The sequence below is a fragment of the Melitaea cinxia genome, chromosome 2, assembly GCF_905220565.1.
Source record: "Melitaea cinxia chromosome 2, ilMelCinx1.1, whole genome shotgun sequence".
Taxonomy (NCBI): Eukaryota; Metazoa; Arthropoda; class Insecta; order Lepidoptera; family Nymphalidae; genus Melitaea; species Melitaea cinxia.
This window is the reverse complement of record NC_059395.1, coordinates 5,215,525-5,241,716: the sequence shown is the minus strand read 5'-3', so window position 1 is coordinate 5,241,716 and position 26,192 is coordinate 5,215,525. Positions and strand designations below refer to the sequence as shown.

General features: G+C 31.7%; 2 protein-coding genes across 2 annotated transcripts; one reads left to right on the top strand and one right to left on the bottom strand.

The window, feature by feature from the left end:
* The first annotated feature begins 8,651 nt into the window (after nt 1–8,651).
* Nucleotides 8,652–15,067, top strand: LOC123658869 (gustatory receptor for sugar taste 64a-like). The gene is made up of 8 exons (XM_045594162.1): nt 8,652–8,823; nt 9,502–9,714; nt 11,298–11,402; nt 12,101–12,285; nt 12,669–12,832; nt 13,281–13,449; nt 14,234–14,323; nt 14,966–15,067. Exons 1-8 carry the CDS (start codon nt 8,652–8,654, stop codon nt 15,065–15,067), a joined length of 1,200 nt encoding a protein of 399 aa, XP_045450118.1.
* A 1,169-nt stretch (nt 15,068–16,236) lies between these two features.
* On the bottom strand, nt 16,237–25,867 carry LOC123658858 (gustatory receptor for sugar taste 64e-like). Its single transcript, XM_045594153.1, has 11 exons — nt 25,819–25,867; nt 24,839–24,998; nt 24,348–24,472; nt 21,180–21,359; nt 20,118–20,263; nt 19,740–19,862; nt 18,744–18,898; nt 18,419–18,463; nt 17,556–17,718; nt 16,855–16,944; nt 16,237–16,335 (listed from the first exon to the last, which is right to left on the bottom strand). The coding sequence occupies exons 1-11, from the start codon at nt 25,865–25,867 to the stop codon at nt 16,237–16,239; spliced, it is 1,335 nt and encodes a 444-aa protein (XP_045450109.1).
* Between the last annotated feature and the right edge of the window lie 325 nt (nt 25,868–26,192).

The following is a 26,192-nucleotide window of genomic DNA, read 5'->3' as shown; positions in this document are numbered from 1 at the left end:
CTTAGTAATAAATTTGATTAATGTAAAATGAAAGTGCAAAATAAGAAAATCTTAATACGTCAAGTTCGCCTTAAATATACAAATAAATCTTCGTGATATATTCATACATTTGTTTTGTATTTGGGATTAAAATTACAACAATATTTTAGGTAACATTTAACTAATTTACAGCGCACGAATAAGGAAAGTAGACGCCAAAATTTAAACTTTTCTAATTTAAACGCTAGTTGATGGGTCAATGTTTAAACAGGCTGAGAACCAATAGTATTCCTTTGATGTGTGTTCAAAAAACCGTTTGGCTGGCATTACTTAGCATCTATTTACTATTGTAGAACATTTTCTGACTTCCAGTACCAATGTTTAATAATGACTGATTAATTAAGGCATGTTTCAAGCTCTTTCTTTTTGGTACTGACACTTTGTCTAAGTCGGTAAATTTGTATTGTGGATTAAAGTTACCCTTTTCTTAAGTATATATTGTTAAAGAACTTTATTTTCTCATTAAAATTACAATTCACTCACTGACAAACATTTTTTTTTGTATGTCACTAGGTCGGCAAACAAGCGTACGGCTCACCTGATGGGAAGCGATTACCATAGCTTATAGACACCTGCAACACCAGAAGCATCGCAAGCGCGTTGCCGACCCAATCCCCAATTTCCCAGGAGCTCTGGTCACCTTACTCATCAACAGGAACACAATACTGCTTGAAAACAGTATTATTTTGCTGTGATCTTAAGACAATAATACAACACATAACAAAACAATTACAACAACATAAGGTAAAATGCGACTTTTACTGAATATGGAAACTTTTTCAATTTTTTTCAAGATTTTAGAATATAATTAATTTAAATTGTACTTTTTCCCGCCAAAGTACGTTTTATATCTGAATTAAACTATTTATTTGCATAACCTCTAGATTTTTAACTAAAAAAAAATCGTTTCATAATTACGTAATATTACATCTATGGTAAGAAAGTGTCAATTACTTAAAATATATAAAAACGTAACAGCGAAAAACATTTAATTTAGCTAATTCTGAGCGAAATTATTGAATTTGTAATTGTAATTTAATTTAAATCATGGTCGTAAATTACTATTCTAATGAGTTTCCCTGCGCTCAGTAATAATTCAAAGCTATTACCGAGTGTACCACCTCAAGGCAAACATATTAAGTCCATCAAGCTACGTGAAACTATAGATTTAAGAAAATTATTGTTTTTTTAGAATTTAAGACTATAATCAAGCCGTAATCCTAAATAATATTTTATACATGGTATAATAAATAAATAAATAGTTAATAGTAAAGTATTCTTAATTTAGTTTCTAATTTTGTTTTCAGAATTTATATTAGGAAATAAAACAAATTCTTTTTTTTATTTGTTCACCTCACGTTGATGAATTTAGATAAGTCGATTTTAATTAGAAAGCCTTCTTAACTAAATACTTTTATCTTATTAGAACTTAGACATTTTGATTAAACCGAAAAAAGTAAGTGAAAAAAAGTGCGTGCGTACAAAGTACACATGTCAGAAGTGAAACTTCTTTGGCAAACTAATTTTTAAGTCTCGTTTATATTTATACAAATCTAAAGCTTTAGATTTCCGTTCCATCGTCATCGACAAAAAACAAAAACGTGCCGTTTTATCAAAACGTGGCCGTTTCATCAAAACGTTGCCGTTTCATCCGTAAACATTTTACCCTCGTTCGCCCAAAGAAGTTTCACTTCAAAAAGTAACAGTAATACCAAATTTTTAAGCTAAAATTCGAGTCAGTATATTGTGTAATGTCTTTTAAGCACTAGTTTTTTCGTTTTACTTCAAGCGTTATAATGACCAGTTATGTTGTTACAACTGCTTTTATACGATTTTAACATATTTTATACCATTTTTATATTACGCTAATAAACTTTTATAAAAGCCTATAAAACATTATGAATTCGTCTCTCAGGGATGCCTAACTCTAAAAATAATTGTTTGCTTGCGATCGAAAAAATAATCGACTTAAATAACATCAACCGTAATACAACGTAACCCTTAATCAAATAAAATACATGACAATCACCAGTTTAAAAAAAAACAAAAAGAATCATCATAATCGTTCACAAAAAAAAAAAAACAGTCGAATAGACCTCGAGGACGACCTGCTTTTTTAAGTCGGTTAAAAAGGATGTATGATGTCTGGAATTCAGCTTGGATTTGAAAAAAAACTTGTCAAAATTAGACTTTGTTTAGTGCTAAACAAAAACTACATATGCTTAGTATTCAGGTCGCCAAAGAGGGATAGGGTTTTGTAAGCTCACACAAAAAGGGTTGTCATATTTTTTCTTTATACATGTATGCGATAGCCCTTAGTGTATTATGTAGTGAGTAATAATAATACCAGAGTATTTGCAACGTTGGATGTAATGAAAAAGAGGAATTTGTATTCTTGTATTCCTAATTCAATTGACCAAGTTGATAGCGATACTTGATTGTAAACTAAATATAAGAAAAATACGAATAAAAATGTGTAAGTGTATTAAGTTTTATTGCATTTAAGTTAGTAGTTTATATTAGAAAAAATAAGAAGTCTGTTAGAGCTGTTGTAACAGAAGTAATATAATACATACAAGCGTGCGTTTTAACTCTATGTTACTTACGAGTTACTTACGAGCACTCATACCTATGCGAATGATTCTGACTGTTTCTACAAAATGTGGTAGGCAATCGAGACAAGTCAGAGCAGTGCATGAAAGCGGTCATAAAGCTTAAGTTCGACTTGATAAACATATAATATCGCAAGAAAGTAAGCGACTAAAATATAATACGAAGATAATTTTAATTTAATGACAAGAATATTTTATCAATTTGTGTGCTTGGTAGATTTTATTCTAGAAACTATCTGCATTTATGCACTGAATTGGAGAAGACATTACGTGCCATTATTTGAATATTTTTTTAAACGTAGTAAATTAGTAGTATTAGTAGTAGTAGATTTGCGAATGTATCAAAAATAGAAACATTTAACGTTTAAGACATGCTGTATTATTTATGCATCGAATTTAATTTTAGAATCAAATATTTTTTTTTTTTTTTTTTTTTTTTATATCGCAGGGTAACCCATTTACGGGTGATATCCAGGATGCCCGGGTAGGCATTCCTAGACCGTAGAATCAACTATGCCATATTTATTAATAACATATAACTAAAGTTTAAAGAATTGCAGTGTTATTTAATTAGTAATTAAGTTTGCTTAACATATTTTCCTTTAATTACAACATTCTTTATGATGTCTGTAGTAAAAAAAATTGGATGATACAAGTTAAACATAATCCTTTACGTACCGTTAATAAAAAAGGTATAATTTTTTTCATATAAACTCATTGATTTATAAAAAAAAACCTTTATAAATCAACGTATAAACTAGAAAATTTGAAATAGAAATTATATTTTATATAACAATTACTTTAGAGTTCTGACAAAAATCTGTTCCGAAAGACTGCATACAGTAGAATGTTTCCCCCTTTTATTATAAAGGAAATTTGCGATTGATTTTCACATTATTTTGTCTTGACAACAATTTGTATCGATACATTGCAGAAATCTATGTAAAATATTTACACTTTTTTTGTATACTCATCGTGGGAAACAAACTTACTGCTACTTGATGGTAAGAGGTTGCCGTAGCCTACTCGTATATACGCCCTGTAGCATCGGAAGCATCGCAAGCGCATTGCCGAACTCTAATCTTGACCCTCCCCAGGCAATTCCTGAAATTAACACTTCGCGATATACCAATGGTTGAAAACCACATCTGATGTGATTGTCAATCGTGACGAATGTATTTTTAACCGACTTCAAAAAAGGAGGAGGTTACTCAATTTGACATACATAAACATACATAACAATAAACCCCGAACATAAATAAAATATATATGTATATATATGTATGTTCGGGGATAACTTCGTCGCTTATAATCCGATTTTGATAATTCTTTTATTGTTGGAAAGGAGATATCCCAAGTGAGGGCATCCCAGAGAAATCAAGAGAAACCCTCGAAAATCGTAGTGACAACTAGTGCGTTTGTTAGTTTTTTTTGTCTACTTACGTTGTACTTACTTGTCGATATCGAAGTCGGTTTTTTTTCGTTTGCGGGCAAGCATAATTATAGAAGTTGACTTCAATATCATCTCCCTAATGCTCTTTTATTAGAGGCTTAAATAATTATGTTTTCTCGCAAACGAAAAAAAAAAAACCGATTTCAATTACATAGACAAGTAATACAACGTAGGTCGACGAAAATATAATCAAGTAAATACGCATTATTAGATATAGCTCGAAAAGTACTTGATAGATTGCAATTAAATTTAAATAGGACATGACAGACACCACATTTCGATTAAAAAAGCATCAAAATCGGTCCACCCAGTCAAAAGTTCGGAGATCAACATACATACAATAATACTGTTATAAACCAAACCTAGCAACAAACAAGCAACAAATACAATCAAATTGAGAACCTCCTCCTTTTTTGGAAGTTGGTTAGTAAATATGGGTATGACTGTATCTATAAAATGTGACATCCAATCGAGACAAAACAGAGCAGTCTGCGAAAACAGTCATGGATTCTGCCATTTTCGGAACTTATTACTGACCATTCTTTACATCTACAGTAAACGTACATCTGTATAAACATAATTGTGTTTGCTCGCAAACGAAAAAAAACCGACTCCAATTACATCGACGAGTAATACAACGTAGATCGACGAAAAAATACTCAAGTAACTGCGCGTTATCAAAGATTACTCAAAAAGTAGTTATCAAATCTCAATGAAATTTATATGTGACCACATGACAAACATCAGCTTTCGATTAAATTAAAAATTATTAAAATCGGTACACCCAGTAAAAAGTTATTGCGGATTTTCAAGAAGTTCCCTCGATTTCTCTGGGATTACATTATCAGATCCTGGTTTCCTTATCATGGTACTAAATTAAGGATATCTTCTTTCCAATAAAAAAAGAATTATCAAAATCGGTACATCCAGTAGAAAGTTATGCGGTATAATACAACGTAGGTCGACGAAAAAAGCGTCAAGTAAAAACGCATTATTAGATATAGCTCGAAAAGTAGTTTATAGATCTCAAATAAATTTAAATGGGACCAATTGGCACACACCACCTTTTGATTAAAAGAAAATTTGTCGAAATCGCTCCACCCAGTCAAAAGTTCTGATGTAACATACATAAAAAATAAATAAATAATTGTGTTTGCTCGCAAACGAAAAAAAAAACCGACTTCAATTACATCGACGAATAATACAACGTAGATCGACGCAAAAAAAGTCAAGTAACTACGCGTTATCAAAGATTACTCAAAAAGTAGTTATCAGATCTCAATTAAATTTATATGTGACCACATGACAAACATCAGCTATCGATTAAATTAAAAATTATCAAAATCGGTACACCCAGTAAAAAGTTATTGCGGATTTTCAAGAAGTTCCATCGATTTCTCTGGTATCCCATCATCAGATCCGGGTTTTCTTATCATGGTACTAAACTAGGGATATCTTCTTTCCAACAAAAAAAGAATTATCAAAATCGGTACACCCAGTAAAAAGTTATTGTGGATTTTCAAGAGTTTCCCTCGATTTCTCTGGGATCCCATCATCAGATCCTGGTTTCCTTATCATGGTACCAAACTAAGGATACCCCCTTTCCAACAAAAAAAGAATTGTCAAAATCGGTACATCCAGTAGAAAGTTATGCGGTATAATACAACGTAGGTCGACGAAAAAAGCGTCAAGTAAAAACGCATTATTAGATATAACTCGAAAAGTAGTTGTTAGATCTCAAATAAATTTAAATGGGACCAATTGGCACACACCACCTTTCGATTAAATAAAATTTGTCGAAATCGGTCCACACGGTCAAAAGTTCTGATGTAACATACATAAAAAAAAAAAAAAATACAGTCGAATTGAGAACCTGCTCCTTTTTTGGAAGTCGGTTAAAAAAATAGTCGAATTGAGAACCTCCTCCTTTTTTGGAAGTCGATTAAAAAACAAGTATTCATTACTATTGTAAAGTTATCTTATAATTGGTATTTTTTTAAATAAATGTCCAGTATATTTACATCGTCCAAATTGAAGTGCAAAACAACTCTAGTTCTAATATAGATAAAATCGACAAAATTAGTTTAATATTTGTTTACATTTGAAATGATTGAATGTTAAGCGATGGATCGCGTGGATACAATATTTTATGTATCGATCTGCAAGTTATTAATACCAAGTGTAAGTTAAACATTGTATTTAAACTTTGCGAAATGTAAGACTTTGAAAACAAATTGTATATGAATAAAATTATGATCTGGGTGTATGTATGTACTGAATATTTAATATTTTTTTCAAATAACAGTCTAACCAATTGGATTTTGTTTTTTTATGTAGTTATCATAAAAAGTTGTGTTTCATCTAGTATTAGATAGTAGTTTAGTATCTTAAAACTGGGTACAATCTTTTTTTTAAAGCAGAACCATTAAATAATGCGGAACCATCAAAAACATTAAACCATTTATTTTAAACAAAGAGGTTATTTCTTAATGGATATTACAAAAAAATATATAGCACGAGATTAATTGTGAAAAATAAATTTGACAATTGCAAAACTTTGCTAGACTATTATGGGCAAATGTGTAATCTAGATAATTAACAGAAACATGTGATCGGTTCACGTTTATCTATGCACTAGGTCATTCGAATTAGCATAATATGTATTTAAAATTTCAACGAATATTTTTGCATGAAAATTTTATTACTAAAACAATACTTAATAATAATTTGAATCTCGAAATCGGCTCAAAATATTTTCATGAAATTTAGTATGCAGAGGATTTTAGGGGCGATAAATCGATATAGCTAGGATTCATTTTTAGAAAATGTCGTTTTATCCTTGTTTTAGGCAATAAAAAAAATTGCTACAATATCGTTAGAATACGAAGGTACATTTCGAAATTTTTAATAAAGTTGTAATAGCTCAGGTGGGAAATCGGTCGGTCGGGATCGACCGAGAAGACCATAGTTCAAATCTCCATGTCTCCAGAAGTTCAAATCCAGATCGATTAATTTTTTTCTTTTTTTCTAATTGCACTCATGATTTTTTATTTAAATAACCAGTTCATATTTTTTATTATTATGTCGATAAAATCGACAAAATATTATTCATATTTTATTAATATGTAATTCGTATTTAAATATGATTTCCAAAAAACACGATTTACTTACAATACCGAGCTAAGCTCGGTCACCCAGGTACTATATATTTAACAAGCACAATAACCAGCAGAGTTTAAATAATGGTACGGATTAAAAGGTATCAAGTTACAACTTCTTTGCTGATTACAATTATTATTTTATTGGCTTATATATTATAGAGGAAAGTAGAATGAAAAGTTCTGTATTACTTAGTAACGATAATTTAAACTTAGCGTGTTGTAATAGATCTTTACAATAACACGCTACAGCAGTTCAACAAATAGTAAAACCAGCTCGAATAATAACAATTGCACATTGAATAGACTGTGGAAAAATGTTGAAGGGTAGAAAGTTAAATAAATTTAAAAGTAATCTCCTACTACCTCATCCATATAATGATGTGAGTATTATTTGCTTATAATTAAAAAAGTTAAGATATAAAAAAGAAGATTGCCGATGGTTACGGCTTTCGATTAAGGGCCTGTTTCATAGGTTGCTGATAAAACTATCTGACGTTTAACAATATCCAAAAGCTATTAGTTTTATTAAATATATAATTTTCTTTGTTAGTCTCAAATTTCACTTGAAATTGTCCATTAGCCAGTGTTACTAAGTTTTAATACATAAGCACAAAAGTTATACTTTGCTTAAAATTTGAAGAAAATATCCTAAAATGATTGCGAGAATAAGTCTTGAGATATGTTCATGGTAAACGTTTATTTCGGTGAATATCTGTTAATATATTATAAATGAATGTTTGTCTGTATGTCCTTTATAGAATCGTAAACTATGCATTTGATTGATTCACTTTGCTGAATATCATACATGTCATGATGTTCAGCAAAATGTTGTGCATGAGCCCACAAAAGATTTCTAAGTTGGTATGACCAAAAAAAGCGTAGCAACGCGCGCAGGGTATAGCTAATATATAATATAGATTTATACTGAATTTATTGTTAACTTAACTTTATTTGTTAATGACACTTTATTCAAATACGTTACCTAAACGTTTTCATGTCTTGAATTTTGTGGTTAACATTTATTTCGGTTTTTAATGATGCTTTAGTCGATTTTTGTAATAGCTTTTACTTTCTATTGATATGGAGAATAATGTTGTTAACAAAGGGGAATTTGAATATGAACAGATAAAATACATGCATATTTTTCATGTAATAATAAATTTTGAAATGGTAACTATATAGTTAGCAAAACATTTCAATGAGGTAACATTTAAGGTTAATGGTAGCTTCTCGTTAGCAATACACTTTCTAGTTTGATATTATTTAAATTAATACTGGTTCTAATTACCTTTTTATACATTTTAATTTACGGTATACACCCTTATATATTATTGTTTTCGTAAAATATTCTATGAAGGTTTGTTTTAACAGGATTTTCTTCAAACAATGACACGGATCGTCCATTTATTACGATGGGTCGGGATACCAGGGATCGGTGGAATGATTTGGAAGATATGGAGCTTTATAGTTTTATCACTCCTCTTGATCATTGAAGGTCAAGCTATTTGGAAGGTCGTGAAGGCACTCGCTGGTTGGGCCATTGATTTGCAAGGACATAGTACGTTAATAGTTTTCAATAGACTCTTTTTTTAATGTAGCAATATTCGCGGTAAGGATTAATACTGCAGGAATAAAATAGGATTTTGTAAATAAAAATTCATATTTATGTCATTAATATTTTGCTAATCAACGCTTAGCGACTTTATTTCTTGCCAGCTTTGGTTGCCTTAAACAGATGTTTCTTTATGAGTAAAAGGGTTCATATTTTACTAAAAGTAACGCGTAAATTTAGAAGGTCTGAGATATTGTTTATTGCATATAAAAACTGAAATATAAAATTTATGATAATCTTATGAGAGCACTAAGCGATTCGCTAGTACATTCTTGATCCGTACGGCCAAAAAATGGAACTCTCTACCAGCGTCTGTTTTTCGTCTGTAGTCGTCACTACGATTTTCGAGGGTTCCCCTCGATTTCTCTGGGATTCCATCATCAAACCCTGGTTTCCTTATCATTGTACCACCCTTGGGATATCGTATTTACAACAAAAAATATATATCAAAATCGGTTCATAAACGACGAAGTCATCCCCTATATTCGGTCGAATTAGGTAAGCTCCTCCATTTTTGAAGTCGGTTAAAAAGAAGCTATTTTCCCTTGATTTAGTAAAGCATATAATTTTTTTTTATAGAAGTGAAAGATAATAAAAAATACTTTGAAAATGTAAATATTTCAGGAAGCGTCACCGCGAGGCTCGGTGGAACCATGTTTTACTCCGCTGCACTATTGTGTCTGATACAATGTTGGTGGCTTTCACGATCTTGGAGCGAGTTATCCAAATACTGGGCGTCAATCGAATGGACTCTAAACGTACAATATGTACCTCGAGATGCAAATATAAAGAAAAGAATGTACACAGTTGTCATTGGTGTATCTGCTTTGGCTATTGGTGGGTTTTTTAAGTAACTTTTTTATGTAGCCAGTCAGGAGACAACAAAGAATGTACTTTCAATTCATCACGTGGATAAGTTTCATATGTATTATAACTTTGATAATTTAAAGTTTTTAAATATCAGTATTAATTATAGTATTGTTTAAGGATTGGAATAACATAAAGAAAATAATACGTAAAAGAACTAATTACCTAACAAGAACTGATTCGTTGCTAATGGTTATTTAAATATTTTTTTATGTAAAATGAGTTTAAATAATAAAAAATACTATAATAGATATAAATATCTTATACACACGATCGTCTGTTCCTATGTTAATCAACTTAATGGTTGTGATACAGGTAACAGCCGACTGTTATAGCTAAATACATTTGTTTTTGTTTTTTTTAATAAATATACTTAGAAATAATAAATTTATATAAATATATAAATACACATAGTACACCCTGACTCAGGCGGACAGCGGCAGGAATCGAACCCGCAAACCGCGAAACAAAAAGCAGGGCCACTATAAACTGCGCAAACTGCCTATTTATTAAAACAGACGAAGAGTCGAGAATAGAGATCCTGTTAGACGTCTCGATCCAACTATCATTGTGAAGTACTTATCATTGTATTTTTTTCATTTCATTCTAAATGCTATTATAATAAATATTTAAATCAAAATTAAACCAATAGAAGAGAACTAAACGAGAGAGGAGTTAATATATAACAAACGAAAGAGAGACACAATAATATAAATAAGAGAAGAGATATTCGTTTTCAAATCCCTTACTTACCTTATGGGGTCATAATTCAAAGTAACTACTATACAAATATTGTACTGTGTGGCTACGGTACTAAGGAATATAGCCACTCGCTCTCTTCCCGTGGGTGTCGTAAGAGGCGACTAAGGGATAACACAGTTCCGCTACCACCTTAGAACTTAAAAAGCCAACCGGTGGCGGGATAACCATCTAACTGCTGGCTTTAAAATACACACGCCGAAGACGGACAGCAGCGTCTTCGGTGCGACAAAGCCAGCCCTGCGGTCACCAACCCGCCTGCCCAGCGTGGTGACTATGGGCAAAACACAGGAGCTCACGTTATTTATGGCGTAAAATTGTGGAGGCCTATGTCCAGCAGTGGACTGTATAGGTTATAATGATGAATATACAAATATTAAACCTAAAGCAAAGCTTTACAATAAAAATGTTATATTTTAGAATAAAAAAATAGCACTTTTTAAAGAATATTCATCACTCTACTCATTACTTTCACGATTTTGATTTATAACTTGTCAATCATACGGTATCATATCTTGTAAGTATTTGCTAAGTGGAATGCTTTTAAAAAATGTTCGTCAATTTAACGAAATATATGTCAAGTATATTGATTGATGGCGAAGTTAGTATCATCTTCACTCAATCTGCGAATTTTTGATTAGCTAGTTCTTTTTGGTATACTCGTATATACTATTTCTTTTTTTTAAAGTAAAATTTTAATATGTTGAAGTCATAAATTAATATTGAATTTATTCAATTAACTGTTTGATATAAAGGAAACGTGACTTTATAAACAATTTTGTAATTGTTTTCAGTTGAACATCTCGTGGCCATGTCGAGTACGATAGACTTCAGTTGTGAAATATCGACATGCTTTCGAAAGTACGTCCTGAAGTCACATGGATTCATGATATTGGAACGTGAGTTTAAGATAAAGGGAATGAGAAAATCAAAAGGGTTATTTATAAAAAAAAAAAAAAAAAAACTTGTGAATAACTTTTATATTTTTTCAAAAGTTATTACTTACATAATATACAAACGGGTCGGGATAGGGTAAGAAGCGACGCAAAATTGTTCACTACCTACTAGTTGATCCTATAGAAATTTAGCTGCCATGCGAACTCAAACATATAATTAAGGTTTCTAACATGTACTAATTCTTGTAACATCCCACTGCTGGCCAGGTCTCTATCCCCATGTAGAAAAAAGATCGGAGCTTAATCCATCACGCTGTTCCACTGTGGGTTAGAGAGTATTATGTCCTACAATGAATAACAAGGGCTATTAAGTGTATTTCATAACAACTGAAAACGAAAGCTTAAGGAACTGTCTGAGGCTCGATAGGGAGAACCACAAGGACAGACATCCAAACTGGAAAAATATTTGTACAAATACAAATGTTCATCCCGAGCGGGAATCGAATCCGCAAACCACCAGTATTTTAGGCGCCTACGATTGTTCCCTACCCATTTATCGGAATTTTCCATTCGTAAAAAAATTATACATATTATTAAACAAGAAACATGATTGAAATCTACCCACAGTATTATACCGCGATCAAGGTACAGAATTCTTAAGAAAGTCTATTAGTTTTTAAATTTAATAATCGAATTCACAGATGAATATTCAACATGGATTGGGCTGCCTGTATTTTTAATGAGCCTTATCGCGACCGTGCATTGGAATCTGCGGGACTTGATCATCGTACTGACTAGCATGGGCCTATGTTCGAGGTATCAAAGATTGAATCAATGTGTTAAAACAGTTATAACGAAAAATAATAAAATTGATAAACTCAACAAGGTAAATAATGTAAGTAGAAATTTAACATTCATCTAGTTAAGACCTTTGTGTTGGATTGTTTGACTAAACATTGAGAGTCTGAAATATATGATATCATTTGACAAATTAAAATGGACGCCACAATACAGTCCTGCAATTAAGTCAACTGTAATTGAATAAAATAAAGCTTTATACAAAACTATTTTGTGAATTGAAATAATTATTTACAATTTAGGAGACAGATTGAAATATATTCATAATCACAAGGAATTTTAAATATTCATTTCACCGATTATTACGTCTTATATTATAAATAAAAACTTTATTTGACATAAAAAACCTCAATTTTAATTTAGACTGGCGTATATCCAATGTGGAAAAGTTTTCACGTTTCCTCATTTCAGGATGCAGAATTTTTAAGAATGTATTTATGGCGGAAAATACGAGAAGCGTACGTCAAACAAGCGATGTTGGTACGGAAGGTTGATAGTTCTCTGGGGTCCCTGATACTACTGTCGGCGTTTTTCAATTTTTATTTTATTTGCTTGCAGTTGTTTCTTCGCATTACGTAAGTTTTCTTAGGAAATATTTAGAATAAAAATATAATGATATAGTTAAAATTAATCGTGATTATAACAGGCTGATGTAGTTATTTAATTATGTTGTTGAATTAAAAATACGATTTTAATATTTACACGTGTGGTAAATTTTGTATACTTGTGCTTATTGTGTGCGAGTGAAGATATGCGTGCTGAAGTGAGTGTTTACGTACGTCTGTCTGGGTGTTTGTGTGTGTATTTGTCCAAATAATTTTGAAAGAAGGAAGGAGAAAAAAATTGATTACAACTAACATAAGAATATAAAAAATACTATATTACTATATCAGACAAAATAATAATAAAATAATTTAATAACTCTCAAATAATGTAACCATACAGGTCTACCATTTAGTATTAAGCTACAGCGTTCGTTTTAGGTGATGCTTAAAGCAGGTCACATTTTTTGTTTTCTTTCAGACCTGGTGGTTCAGCATTCTCACTAAATCAAATATATCACACTGTATCCTTAGCTTGGGTGTGTCTGCGTACTTGTTACACGGTTATTGCTGCCGCTGATGTCAATAAATGTTCAAAAATGGCTCTACCATATTTATACGAGTGCCATACTCAGTATTATAATATTGAGGTAATATTTTAATACTACAATTACAAATACAGATATACTTTATTGTACACTAAGAGAGGAAATTTTTACATTGAAAAGGAAAATATAAACATCCACAAAAGGCGGTCTTATAGCTGAAAGAGTGATCTCTTTCAGACAATCTCAAGCATGAAAAGGACTTGACAAAGAATTAGACGGCATGGTGTACATGCATATATAGACATAAATATTACATATACCTATGAAATATAAATAAACATAATATATAAAATATATATAACAATACAAATATATATACAACAAAAGAGAGGAAGAAACACCTAATGTCATCGACAATAGTATAAATTAAATATTAATGTATATGTATTGTTTTGGATCTTCAGTTATGTGTATAATAATGGATTTAGAAGCTTAGTACGAGAGTGAGAGTTACATCTGTCGATTTTTATTATTAATTACTATTAAAAAATTATTAAATTATACTTGTGCTAGAGACCCGCCTCAGTTTCGCACGGTTGCAAGAACTATTATACTAAGTGTTCCTCTACTATATTATGCATGTATTATACATATAAACCTACCTCTGGAATCACTCTATATATTTAAGAATTCCGCATCAAAATCCGTTGCGTAGTTTTAAAGATCTAAACATACAGACAGCGGGAAGCGGTGTTTTATACTATGTAATGATGATAGATATATCGTTTTGAACAACTTCGATAAAAACTGACTGAAATTCTTAGCATACCATTTTTCATTATATATATTCCTACGACTCTATATCATTTACTTTTCATTTTTTTAGATAGAAAGGCTACAGAAACAGCTTACAAGGGATTATGTTGCGCTAACTGGAATGGGTTTTTTCTATTTAAATCGAACTTTCGTATTGCAGGTAGGATTTTTATTATATTTAATAAAATTAACTCAAATAAAATTGAATATAAAACTAAGAAATAAACAAAACATTTTTTCAATTTTACTATTTAACATATGCTCTGAAGTAGTGGAGCGTGTGCCATGTACGCGCCCAAACACTGCCAGTTTGGGGGTTGGCTTCCCACTCAGGATGGATATTTGGATTTGTACAAACATTTCTTTCCAGTGTGGATCGTCTTGTGGGTCTCCCCACCGTGTCGCGGAGAGCATGCTAAGCTTTCGGTCCCAGTCATTATCATAATCACTTAATAGCGATCGTTACTCATAGTAGGGAATATATCCGAAAACCCGGAGTGGAACAGCGTGGTGGATTAAGCTTCAATCCTTCGCATACATGGAGAAAGAGAAGTATGCTCAGCAGTGGGATGTTATGGGTTGAATCGTGATCGCGATCGACAATTATTCATTTTTTTTATAATTTTTTTGTTTATGTTTGATGTCAAAGGCTGATTCTCTATCTCAATGGTAACCTTTGACGACTAAGTTAATAATTTGTAAGTTTTTGCTGTCTGAAAAAGAATGTACAAGTAGGGTAATCTCTTCCAATTGAGGGTAGATAGATAAAATATAGATTACAAACTTTTTAAATACTTTTCAGATGGCGGGCGCTGTGGTGACATATGTATTAGTTTTAATTCAGTACGATGATTCAGATCCAATTTTACCAACGAATTCCACTAACATCACGTTTTTTACCTGATTTACTTGTACTACGTACGTAATTTTGTTATTTTTTACGCAAACGTACATTCATACACGATTAACGATATAACTGCGCGTTACTGAACTATTGTTATTACTTTGTGCAATCGATGAAGTTTAATGATAATAATCATACCATAAAATCGTGCAAATGCGCGATATATCATAAAAAGTAATACGAAATACATACAGAAAATATAAAAATATCGAACAGTTTTAATGAAGTCGTAAAATATTTCAAACATAATATACAATATAAAAAGCTACATTGGCATTGCAACCGAAGACGACGCTTTTGTATGCTGTGCTTTCAAGTACTGACGCTAGATAACACAATACAATAATATATGATGTATACATAATGTGTATTTTATTGCAAATAAATCGAATTAGTGCATTTTTTAAATTATTTTAATGTGACCAAACGAAGAATACGTATTTTGACAAAAATAAAACGTGTTTTACATAATTGTATATAAAGGTAAGTGTTGAGCTTAATTTTTCTTTTTACCGTTATTAAAATCTTATCATCAACAATCGCTTTGATAATTTTTTATTAGTGTCCTCTGCTGAAAACTTTTTTTTTTACACACAAGTCTAAATTTAATTTCCATAATTATTATAGACACAAGTGAATAAAAAACTATATTTACTTCCAAAAAATGTGTGTGCGTACAAAGTACACATGTCAGAATTGAAACTTCTTTGGCAAACAAATTTTTAAGTCTCGTTATTATTTATACAAATATAAAGCATTAGATTTCCGTTTCAGCGCATTCTAGTTAGTTTGCAATGTAATACTATCGATATTAATGTAACAACATTTGTAGTTTCTATAGTACACGCTAGGTGGCGCTGTTGTTCGACCAAAAATCTTGCACATCTTCGTGACGCTAATATTATTATTACTGCATTTCATCTTTAAAAATTTTACCCCCATGTGCCAAAGAAATTCAGTTCAAAAACCTTATATAAACTTACAGTGATCTAGCCATAACACTCTTGCACTGTTATTTAATATTTCACAGTAAAAAATATTCTCAGGGTAGATGATATTATCAATATTAAATCCATTTAATGTCGTTCGTATATTTTCACAACTTATGACATTTTAAAGTGCTTGAAACTATTATATTCATTATTAAGTATACTAAAAAAAGGAATATATTAATCGGTGTAAGGCGTATCATCTATAGGCGTGACTGTTGGTGTAACTCCAGTGAACTGTAGCAACACAAGCTCGTAAGTGACAATTGTACCGGCAATCTGAGAATAAAAACAATCGCATTTATATTTATAATAATCCATATGTTTTAAAATCAAAAGATAAACTTAATTCTTGTGTAGTATTCCTCTACATATTTCTATTTTTTTTAAGTACTACTATGGCGGTGACCATACGCATTTAAGCGTAAGTTGTAACCGTAGCTAATGGACGCCTGCATAACCTATAATGTCACAAGCGCGCTGCTGACCTTACCAGCTCATTCAACACAGACCATATTTTGAAGATCTGATTATTTTAGTCACGGGAAAAATACAAGTACAATACTGAGCAGCATTATTTGGCTGTGATGTTGTTTCTATTTTTCTCGAAATCTTTCTTTAAACCTAACACTATTCTTATTAATTAATTTAACAATATTTTTAACCTCTAATTGTAAATGATACATGCCATGAAATATATAAACTAAAATTATTCGTAAAGATCGCTCTTGAATTAATTATTTATTTATAACATCCCAAAGATAAGTATGTTCAAACAAACAAAGTATCTTTACTTACTGCTAAAACTATTCCACGTTTTACTTTGAAGAACTGTAAACCAGTCAAAGCAACGGTTTCCCCATGGATTTGTTCAATAAGTCTTTGAACCTGAAAGGATAAAATATGCATGTTGCGTAAGAAAGACATACATGGTCGAAGGCAAAAAAAATCAGTTTTACAATATTGATCTGTTTACTGTTCTAGATAAATAATAATACTAACTTGCAGATATACATAATTATTATGCACATACTTCATAATCTTTCTGTGCGTGTGATACCTGGTCTAGTTTTCCCAAGTTTTTTTTTTTTATAATTTCGTAAAAAAGTTTACCAATTGGGTGCTATATAGTTAAACCTTTTTGAATTGAAGTAGAATTAAAAGTAGAATGTTACTATGTGGTTTTCTTGATTATTTCGACTCATAAACATAAGTATATATTATATAACACTTTAAAATAGAAAATTGTAATAAAAATATTGATTAAATTAAGATAAAAATATTTTTACGTAACTAAACATAATACTGAACTTCAATAAAAGAATTCCCTTTCAATTTATTAAAGACGAAAATGTATACACAAAGAATTGCTCGGGGTTTGTTCTTGAAATCATAACAAAAAATGTAATAGTCTAGATACCTTTCTAAGTTATTTTTGATATTATTTTCTAAGCAATCGTAGACGTTTCATGAAGTATTTCTAACACAGAAAAGCTTACCTCTATACAATAAACTGCAGATGGCACTTCATACAAAGCATATACCGGCTGTCGACTCGCTGTGTGGACTTGGGACGCTATGAGGGACACAGCTAATGACCTCACGACGAGAAACAAAAAGGAATATGTGAAGTAAACCGCTTGTTCGTAACCATGTAATGGCCTGAAATTAACAAATAAATACCTTAGTTTTAAGGGCTTAATAGATAAAGCGAATTATTCAGTTTAAGTTTATATTAATGATAAATATCTATGATAATCATCCAAGTGCTGGCTCTGAAATACACAGGCCAAAGACGGACAGCAGCGTCTTCGGTGCGACAAAGCCAGCCCTGCGGTCACCAACCCGCCTGCCCAGCGTGGTGACTATGGGCAAAATACATGAGTTCACGTCATTTTTGGCGCGAACTTGTAGAGAGGTCTATGTTCAGCAGTGGACTGTATTAGGATGAAGTGATGTATGTATTGATTTAGTGGTGCTATATTTATATGTTATAGATGATTCTTAAAAGAGTAACTGTTAAGCTTATGCCCGTGTCTCCTAAGTCTGAATATAAGTCAAATTCTGAATTCTGAATTGGTCTTAGCCTTAAAGTAGTAGTTAAAAAAAATAAAGAATAATATACTACACCTTGAAAAGTAATGACTCGCTACGATTTGAAACCTACTTTGTTTTATACATTACTTTATTTTTTACTTTCATTTTACTGAAATATTTAAGATTTAACTTTGGTATAGGCAAAAATATTTAAAAGTGGATATACACAACATGCTCGTAATATTATAATAGTTACCAAAAGAAAAAAAAAAAAAAAATATATATATATATATATATATATATATATATATATATATACCAGTACCTTTTGTCTGGATCGTGACAGCTACTGGTAGCTTTGATGCCGTTTCTAAAACATAACATAAAAGTTAACAAAGTTTGTATGAAACAAGATTTGTATCTTTATAAAGCTTATATGTAAGTAATTAATTGTATAATATTTTTTTCATAGAGTAATCTATAATTTAGTGACGCAGAATTTCATGCAAGATATTACCAATTTAATAATATAACACATTTTTTTTAGAATCTACAATTCGAATCGGTGTCAGCTTCACTTTTAACTATAATTAATTCATTACGTAAATTTGAATAGAGTAATTTTTGATTTTGGTTTTGAATATACTCACGCAAAAGTATGCAGCAGTTGCATACATATGAATACGAGATTGTTTGCGAATGATATAAACACAATGCTTCCTATCACTTTGTCCACTCGCCTTACGAGATCTGTCGCTCTGTTGTAATCTTCCCGTACGTTCCTCCAAAATGCTGTCGGAACGTACTGAAATTCATAACATGTGATAATTATATTTGAGTATAAACCTATGAAGATTTTATATAAAAATACGTCAATTTATACAATACTAACTGTGCCCAACGGATTTACCCACGTTAATTTAAGGACGTGTAAAAATATTTTTAAACAATTACTGGCAACCCTTATAAATTTTAGTCATTTCATTTGATTTGACATTATCTTCCAAGTTTTGCGTCCAAGTTAAATGCTATATATGACATGAGTTTCTTTTCTAAAAAAATGCCTTGTTGATGAAGTATTTATATTTTCGTTTTTGTGATTATTAATTTCTTGCATAGTGATTGTAACACTATGACATATTTTGAGATATTTATTAAAATCAAATGATGTCGATGTCCAACAACCACATGTCAATGACAAACAACCGCTCTGGTGTAGTGGAGCAAGTAGTCACCTAAAATACCGAAGGTTTTTGAGTTCGATTCCCGCTCGGGATGGATATTTGTTTTCGTACAAATATTTCTATCCGGTATAACAGAAAATTTGTCGCAAAATGTTTTTTTTTTTTTTTTATAAAACTAGTTCGACAAACAAGCGCACGGCTCAACTGATGGTAAGCGATTACCGTAGTTTTTAGAAGCCGGCAACACGTGCGTTGGTTACCCTACCCCCAATCCCCCCAGAAGCTCTGGTCTCCTTACTCACCACAGGAACACAACAATGCTTGAAAACGGAATTATTTAGCTGTGATCTTCTGTAAGGTGGAGGCACTGCTCCAGCCGGGCTGCTCTAGATTTTGAGCAGGTTTCTGCTGCGCCCTACCTCAGTTAAAATAAATGTAAGTCTTAAATATTTTCTACTTTACCTTCCCTCTAACTTCAGCTATCCTTTTGTTTACTTGTTCCAGCCGTGAAGTCAAATAAAAACTGATAGATATAATAAATATGTCTACAAAATTCCAATTAAATGTGCATAATATGTTAAGAAACTGAAACATAAAAAGAATTGTTATACAATAACATATTTACACATCTCACATAGAATACCTCGAAAAAACCTTAATAACTAGACTTTGTATGCAAATCTTAAACATTAACCTTCCAGTACAATAACAGTTGTATTACAATAACAGTTACACGTAATGAACTTCATTAAGAACAGCGTTGTGGCATTATCTTTGTTATGTTACTAGTTCGTCCTTAATATATTCCACACAACTATCATGATTACCAAGGAATCCCACCTGTGTTATGATGCCAAGTAAGAGAGTATAGTTAACATACAGATTAATCCAAGGGAAGCTCTGAACGATGTATGCCTCGTAAACTTTGCTGGGTTCACAGTCAGCAGCCATTACCATTCCGGATAGCTCAGCTAGACCATGTTCAACTAAAATGGTAATTTTCAATTAGAGAAATGTCCACCACCGGGGCGTCGTAAAATCTTTACGACTTCACTAGAAATGTGACGAGTGACAGTTATTTCCGTGGTTAAATCTGTTTGTTAATTTAATGAATAACGAATCTTGAATCTTATATGCGCATTAATAATTAGAACAAGTCAGTAAACTTATTTTGAAATGGACTAAAATATGAATACTTCAATGTATGTGTTTTTGCAGTGTATAAAAATTATATCAAATTAGGATTGAAACGGAAAAAACAATAACATGACTTTCAACTTTCAAATTAAATTAATTATATTCAAACTGTGCCGCGTAGGAATTATATGACCAAAATTTGGAGCATCCCGACTGTACAGCTATGTCAAGATCATAGAAAAATAACACTGCTCTAATATTTTCAAAGCACCTGATGAGAGTTAGGAAAGAGTTGGTAGCTCGCTAGCAATACTTCTGGCGTTGCAGGCGTCCACAAGCTACGGTAAGCGATTATCGGGTGGACCGTTCGCTCGTTTTCCATCTCAGTAGTATAAAAAAAATGAGCGTCCTTTAGACCACACGACTGAAGTAAAACTTCTTCAGCAACAGGCCTGCACAATAGGCCTCCACTGTGTCTTAGATATACGAAACGTAAGACACAGTGTTTGACACAGAGGCTATGAGGAAAGAAAATGTGTGCTCGCACCTCTCTCTCTCGCTTCGTTCGCGTCACACACTTTTCGTAAATCTGTCATCATGCATTCACCAGGTGGTCAATGCATGACACTCCCCAAGTCAAGCGTGCGTTAAGAAGTTTAACTTCAAAAAGCACACTAGTAACAAACTCTGTTTTGATTGTCACTTTTACATATTCGCTTAATAAACAATATGTTTGTATACTTAGTAAATATTCAATTTACTTACACATAGCCAGAACGAGAATTACGATACAAGAGACATTGCATTTCTTTACTAAAGTTGTATCTATAACCGGGTCTGCCGCTTCTATTTTTGATATATACTGACATAATTTAGGCCATTGTCTTGCTAACCGTAGGAAAAGGACTGTGATTATCGTGTTGGATACATAAAAAACTAGGGAAGCTGAAATGCAAGTACGAGATAATAAGAAAAACTTGCATGTGAGCTGTGACACGCGTCTGGAGATTACACGCGTCTGGGTACGGTAAACGTTGATCTATACATCTATACAAATAAATAAAATTGGAGTGTCTGTTTGTAATAATAAAATAACCGCTTTTTACTAAATGTATATGGATATACACGGTATATAAACCAAAATAACATTTTTACAATATTTGTCTGTCTGTCTGTTTGTTCCGGCTTATCTCTAAAAAGGCTGAACCGATTTTGACATGACGTTCACTGGCAGATAGCTAATGTAATAAGAAGTAACTTAGGCTACTTTTATTTTAGAAAATTATTTACTTTATAACTCTGTGAACTAAACAATAACTATTTTGTTAAATTCCACGCGGACGAATTCGCGGGTACAGCTAGTGTACAATATGAACGTTAATACTGTTATACCTACATTTTGCTACAGCTTAAAGTGCTGTAAGCGACATGCTCAGCGTCACTGCTATTTCTTTATTTCAAACAACTTAACTCCCCATATTCATATCAACATATTTCATACTGCGTGTCTAATAATATTTGCTAACAAATCCTAATACATCAAACAATGAGACTATTAACTGTTTTTTTTTTTTTTTGTTGTCTAGCTGTAGTTAATTAACTATAACTTTGTTTGAAGTTAACATATCCGAAGCAGTTCTGCATTTGTAATTCCTTGTCTAATTGTGAATTAAACAGTTGAACGCCAAAATTACCACTACCATTCTCATTTCAGTTGTCTAATCCTATCCATCCTATAATGATTATGATTATTGTATCAACAAACAATTATGTGCTCTAATGGTCCATTTTTACATTTAACAGTAAGTTAATTGTAACTTTGACATTTTGACATTACTAGCCGTTGATGTTAAAATGTTATCCAATTTCAGAAATCAGAATATATTTTATCAAACTGTATGTAAAAAAATGTGTGTTGTGTAATTTTAATTTGATCAGAGTAGAAAGTTAACACATTATTTTCTATAACTTAATAGTTATTCAATAATAAAATAATAATTAAAAAAAAACAAAAAACCCGCCTGCGTGAAGAACAACTAATAGAAAATCAACTGAAAAAGCTGGAACAAGATAAAAATTCAATATGCACACAAAGTCAGCGAAATAAATAGAAACAGTATCAAACATTTTGTGCTGTACATTTAAAATATATTAATACGGTAGTCCTTCGAAACTTTATGCAACGTCGTACATAACATGCAGTCGGAGACATGCACAAAGAGAGAATGATTTGACTTATCCTTCAATTTCATGCCTCCGACTGCATATTATCTATGACGTTGCATAAAGTTTCGAAGGACTACCTTATTAATATATTTTAGATGTACAGCAAAAAATGTTTGATACTGTTTCTATTTATTTCGCTGACTTTGTGTGCATATTGAATTTTTATCTTGTTCCAGCTTTTTCAGTTGATTTTCTATTAGTTGTTCTTCACGCAGGCGGGTTTTTTGTTTTTTTTTTTAATTATTATTTTATTTATGTCTTTTTAGTCAGACAAATTACGTAATCGGTTCAATTAATTAAAACAGTTTACATCATGTGGTTGATTAAGTAAATTTTTAGGGTCAAGAGAACTGATAGCAAGCCCGGAGAAAGATCTCACTCTGCTCAAAGCAACGTAAGCCTGACCTTTAGCAAATAGGTGACTGCTTAAATCAACAACTATTAGTTTTAATATAATGAAATTATTATTAAAATTATTTGTTTGTATTTGGTATTATGTATTTGTTATTAATTTTATTAATGTAATTGTAAATTGGTGTGACATTTATTAATTTTTATTTGTAATTTTAATTGTATGTTTTTTTTTAACCATTGTATTTTATTTGAAAGGCTACACCCCGAAGTTGATCGTCGCCTAGGAGGCGAGTTTGACATGGCATAGGCGTGCGAAAGAGCAAAGTCCACATTTTTTAAACTTTAATATTGTATTTCTGTCTTAGTATTACGGTAATAATAATCATGATATACCTTTTTAAAATCCTTGTATTGTGCCCTTCAATTTGATACCCATATTGTAGTATTCGAGAAAAAAATTTTTTTTTTCATTAAATACAATGGCTTCGCACAGCCGCCATGTTTGATTTTTTCTAATGTCACCTATCTAAGAACACTTGGGCAGCAAAGACGAACCTAACGATACCTCAGTTATGTAAATCCGTTTAGTGGTTCTGGAAATATGAGGTAGTAAAGAATATTACATACATACATACAAGATACGCGCGAAAAACATAACCCTCCCTTGGCAGTCGGGTAAAAATAGGTTAAGAAAATCTTAAACTATACATTTTATGGAAAAAATCAGGGATATATACATTTTGTTAGCATTGAACCCATTTGATGGATGAGGCTTCCTAATCCTTGAAAGGTTTTAACGTTTTTTCAGTGTAGTAATATTAAAGGACTGTTTTTATAGCTACAAACAGTAACATCTATCAAAGGAAAATGTTTGTATAAGACCCTTACATGACAAGAACATGAATATAACTTTTTACTAAAAATCGTAGGTTGGAACTATAATGGCATTTTTGAAAATCTGAACCAAAAAAAGAGATAATTTGAAACGATTTATTTAATACTTATTTTGATAAATTCATCAAAGAATTTAATACAGCTTATAATTTGTTACATGTTTTATCTACTACCTTAGCTTAAGATTACTAAAATAGGAATAAGAACTTTAAAAAATTCTTGACTTGTTTATATTTGAGCCTTACAGAGGCACGTTGGCACTGTTGGTTGCGGGGTTCGACCCACACATATTATGAATGTTTGTTTATTTCGTACGTTTGTTATGATTTGGGCATTTATAATTATAATCTGTGCGTATTTTCGGAACCTCGACACAGGATTCATATCCCTTTGAAGGCTATGTAATGTGAGTTATTTAATTTAAAAAGGCCGTCAAACAAATGAGTTTAAACAACTTACTATTCGATGTAACTGAAGTGCTTGTTTCATTAAAGTATTTGATAAAGGAGAAACAGGTTAAGAAGATTGCTTGTCCGACGATTGCAAACAGGGTATAAACGCAACGACCAGAAAAATATGTAAATCTGTGAATAAAAAAAATATCATTATAAAAGTAGGTATATCTAGTAGTATATCGTTACGCCTTACATATACAAAACGTGTACTGGTTTTGAAGAGAAAACTTTTAGTAATATCTTTACTTTTTCAAATGTGTTAAATAAATGACAATTTTTTCGACATTTACCAAAAAAATCTAACCTGAGAAATCTAGGTTAAAGTAATAAGCTAAAAGACACTTGTAATGAGCCTTGATAACGGTCGAAAGGCGAAGAAAATTATCTTTGTTAAAACAAAATTTTACTATACAAAGCCTTTATCGACGAAATTTTCAGAAAATGATATGTCTTAAAATTATGAAAATTTAGGCAACTCCTTGAAAATTTGCAAACCTTAAGTTGGAAGTATCGAAGTCGCTAACACCAAGTACCGGATTTAAGGCAAAACATTGACCGACAATAACAGTAACTTTCATAGCCCTCTGGAAGGTAGCTCGTTGTCCTTTATAATGTTCTTCCGGTGAAAAGGTATTCTTCGAGGTTTCTATGGAAACTGAAGATAATAAAGGTTTTAAAATAATTTTGACACAAACAGATCAGATTAAACAAAACGAGACCTTCAATAACTTCAGTGTGGACTTGCTTACAGATCAACACTGCAACTTCATTCGTGTTTATTCAGAGGTCACAGCTCAGTACAACAAATAAAAATAGATAGGCATTTTTTATCTTGAACACTTTTTTTAGACATAAACTTTTCTCATTATTCTCCTGTAGACGCTTTTGTCTAGCGTCAGGATATTAACAGGAGACTTCTGTTTAGTATAAGCAGCAGCTAACTATATAAAATGGTGTGCTTAAAGTATGTTAGTTAGGAATTTATTCATATAAATAAAATCACTTCAGCCTATCGCATTCAACTGGACATAGGCCTCCCCAAATGCGCGCCAGACATTATGGCGCGAGCTCATGTGTTTTGCCTATAGTCACCATGCTGGGCAGTTGGTGACCGCAGAGAGGGTTTTGTCGCACCGAAGACGCTGCTACCCGTCTTCGACCTGTGTATTTCAAAACCAGCAGTTTGATGGCTATCCCGCCATCGGTCGGCTTTAAAAGTTCAACGGTGGTTGTGGAATTTTATTATCCCTTAGTCGCCTCTTACGACACCCACGGGAAGAGAGGGGGCCTTCTTTACTGCCGTAACCACACAGCGTTATATAAATAATATATAAATAAAAATAAATTGTAAAAAGGGTAGGTAAACGCAAAACTCGAGAACGGCTACACTACAAGGTTTCTGATACTTTATAGGTATTTTTTTTAAAGAACATGATGAACGGGACAGAGTCCGTAGCAGAATATAAAATACTTACAAGCTACTTCTTTATTTCGTTCATAATGGTGAATAATTGGAAAATGCATTATTCTGTCGAATTTAGTTTATCCTCAACTAAGCTTCTCAGTGTAACAATAATAATCACTTGTTTAAGCCAAAACGAGTCAGTTGAGAGTTAGAGGAACGTTTTACAAACATTATTTGGATTTCTAAGTAATAAAGTAATTATGATACTGACCCTGAAAAATAATGGGTTAATTTAAAACAGCTATTAGTTTGTGAATTGTTATTAAATGGTGAGTTTAATTAAGCTCAGTGCCCACGCTATATCTACCTAGAATATCAAGGGATATTAATTTAAAAATTTGGTATTATGAAATTTATATTAACTGTCACAGTATTTTAGAATTG

What these genes read in the sequence shown, in the direction of transcription:
- LOC123658858 (XM_045594153.1), bottom strand. Translation starts at nt 25,867, where the DNA reads ATGCATTTTCCAATTATTCACCATTATGAACGAAATAAAGAAGTAGCT. An exon ending in AATTCTCGTTCTGGCTATGT is followed by an intron (nt 20,264 to 21,179) that starts GTAAGTAAATTG and finishes TTACCATTTTAG; the next exon opens with TTGAACATGGTCTAGCTGAG. An exon ending in CTGCAGTTTATTGTATAGAG is followed by an intron (nt 16,945 to 17,555) that starts GTAAGCTTTTCT and finishes TTATCCTTTCAG; the next exon opens with GTTCAAAGACTTATTGAACA.
- LOC123658869 (XM_045594162.1), top strand. Translation starts at nt 8,652, where the DNA reads ATGACACGGATCGTCCATTTATTACGATGGGTCGGGATACCAGGGATC. An exon ending in TGTATCTGCTTTGGCTATTG is followed by an intron (nt 9,715 to 11,297) that starts GTGGGTTTTTTA and finishes AATTGTTTTCAG; the next exon opens with TTGAACATCTCGTGGCCATG. An exon ending in CTCAGTATTATAATATTGAG is followed by an intron (nt 13,450 to 14,233) that starts GTAATATTTTAA and finishes TCATTTTTTTAG; the next exon opens with ATAGAAAGGCTACAGAAACA.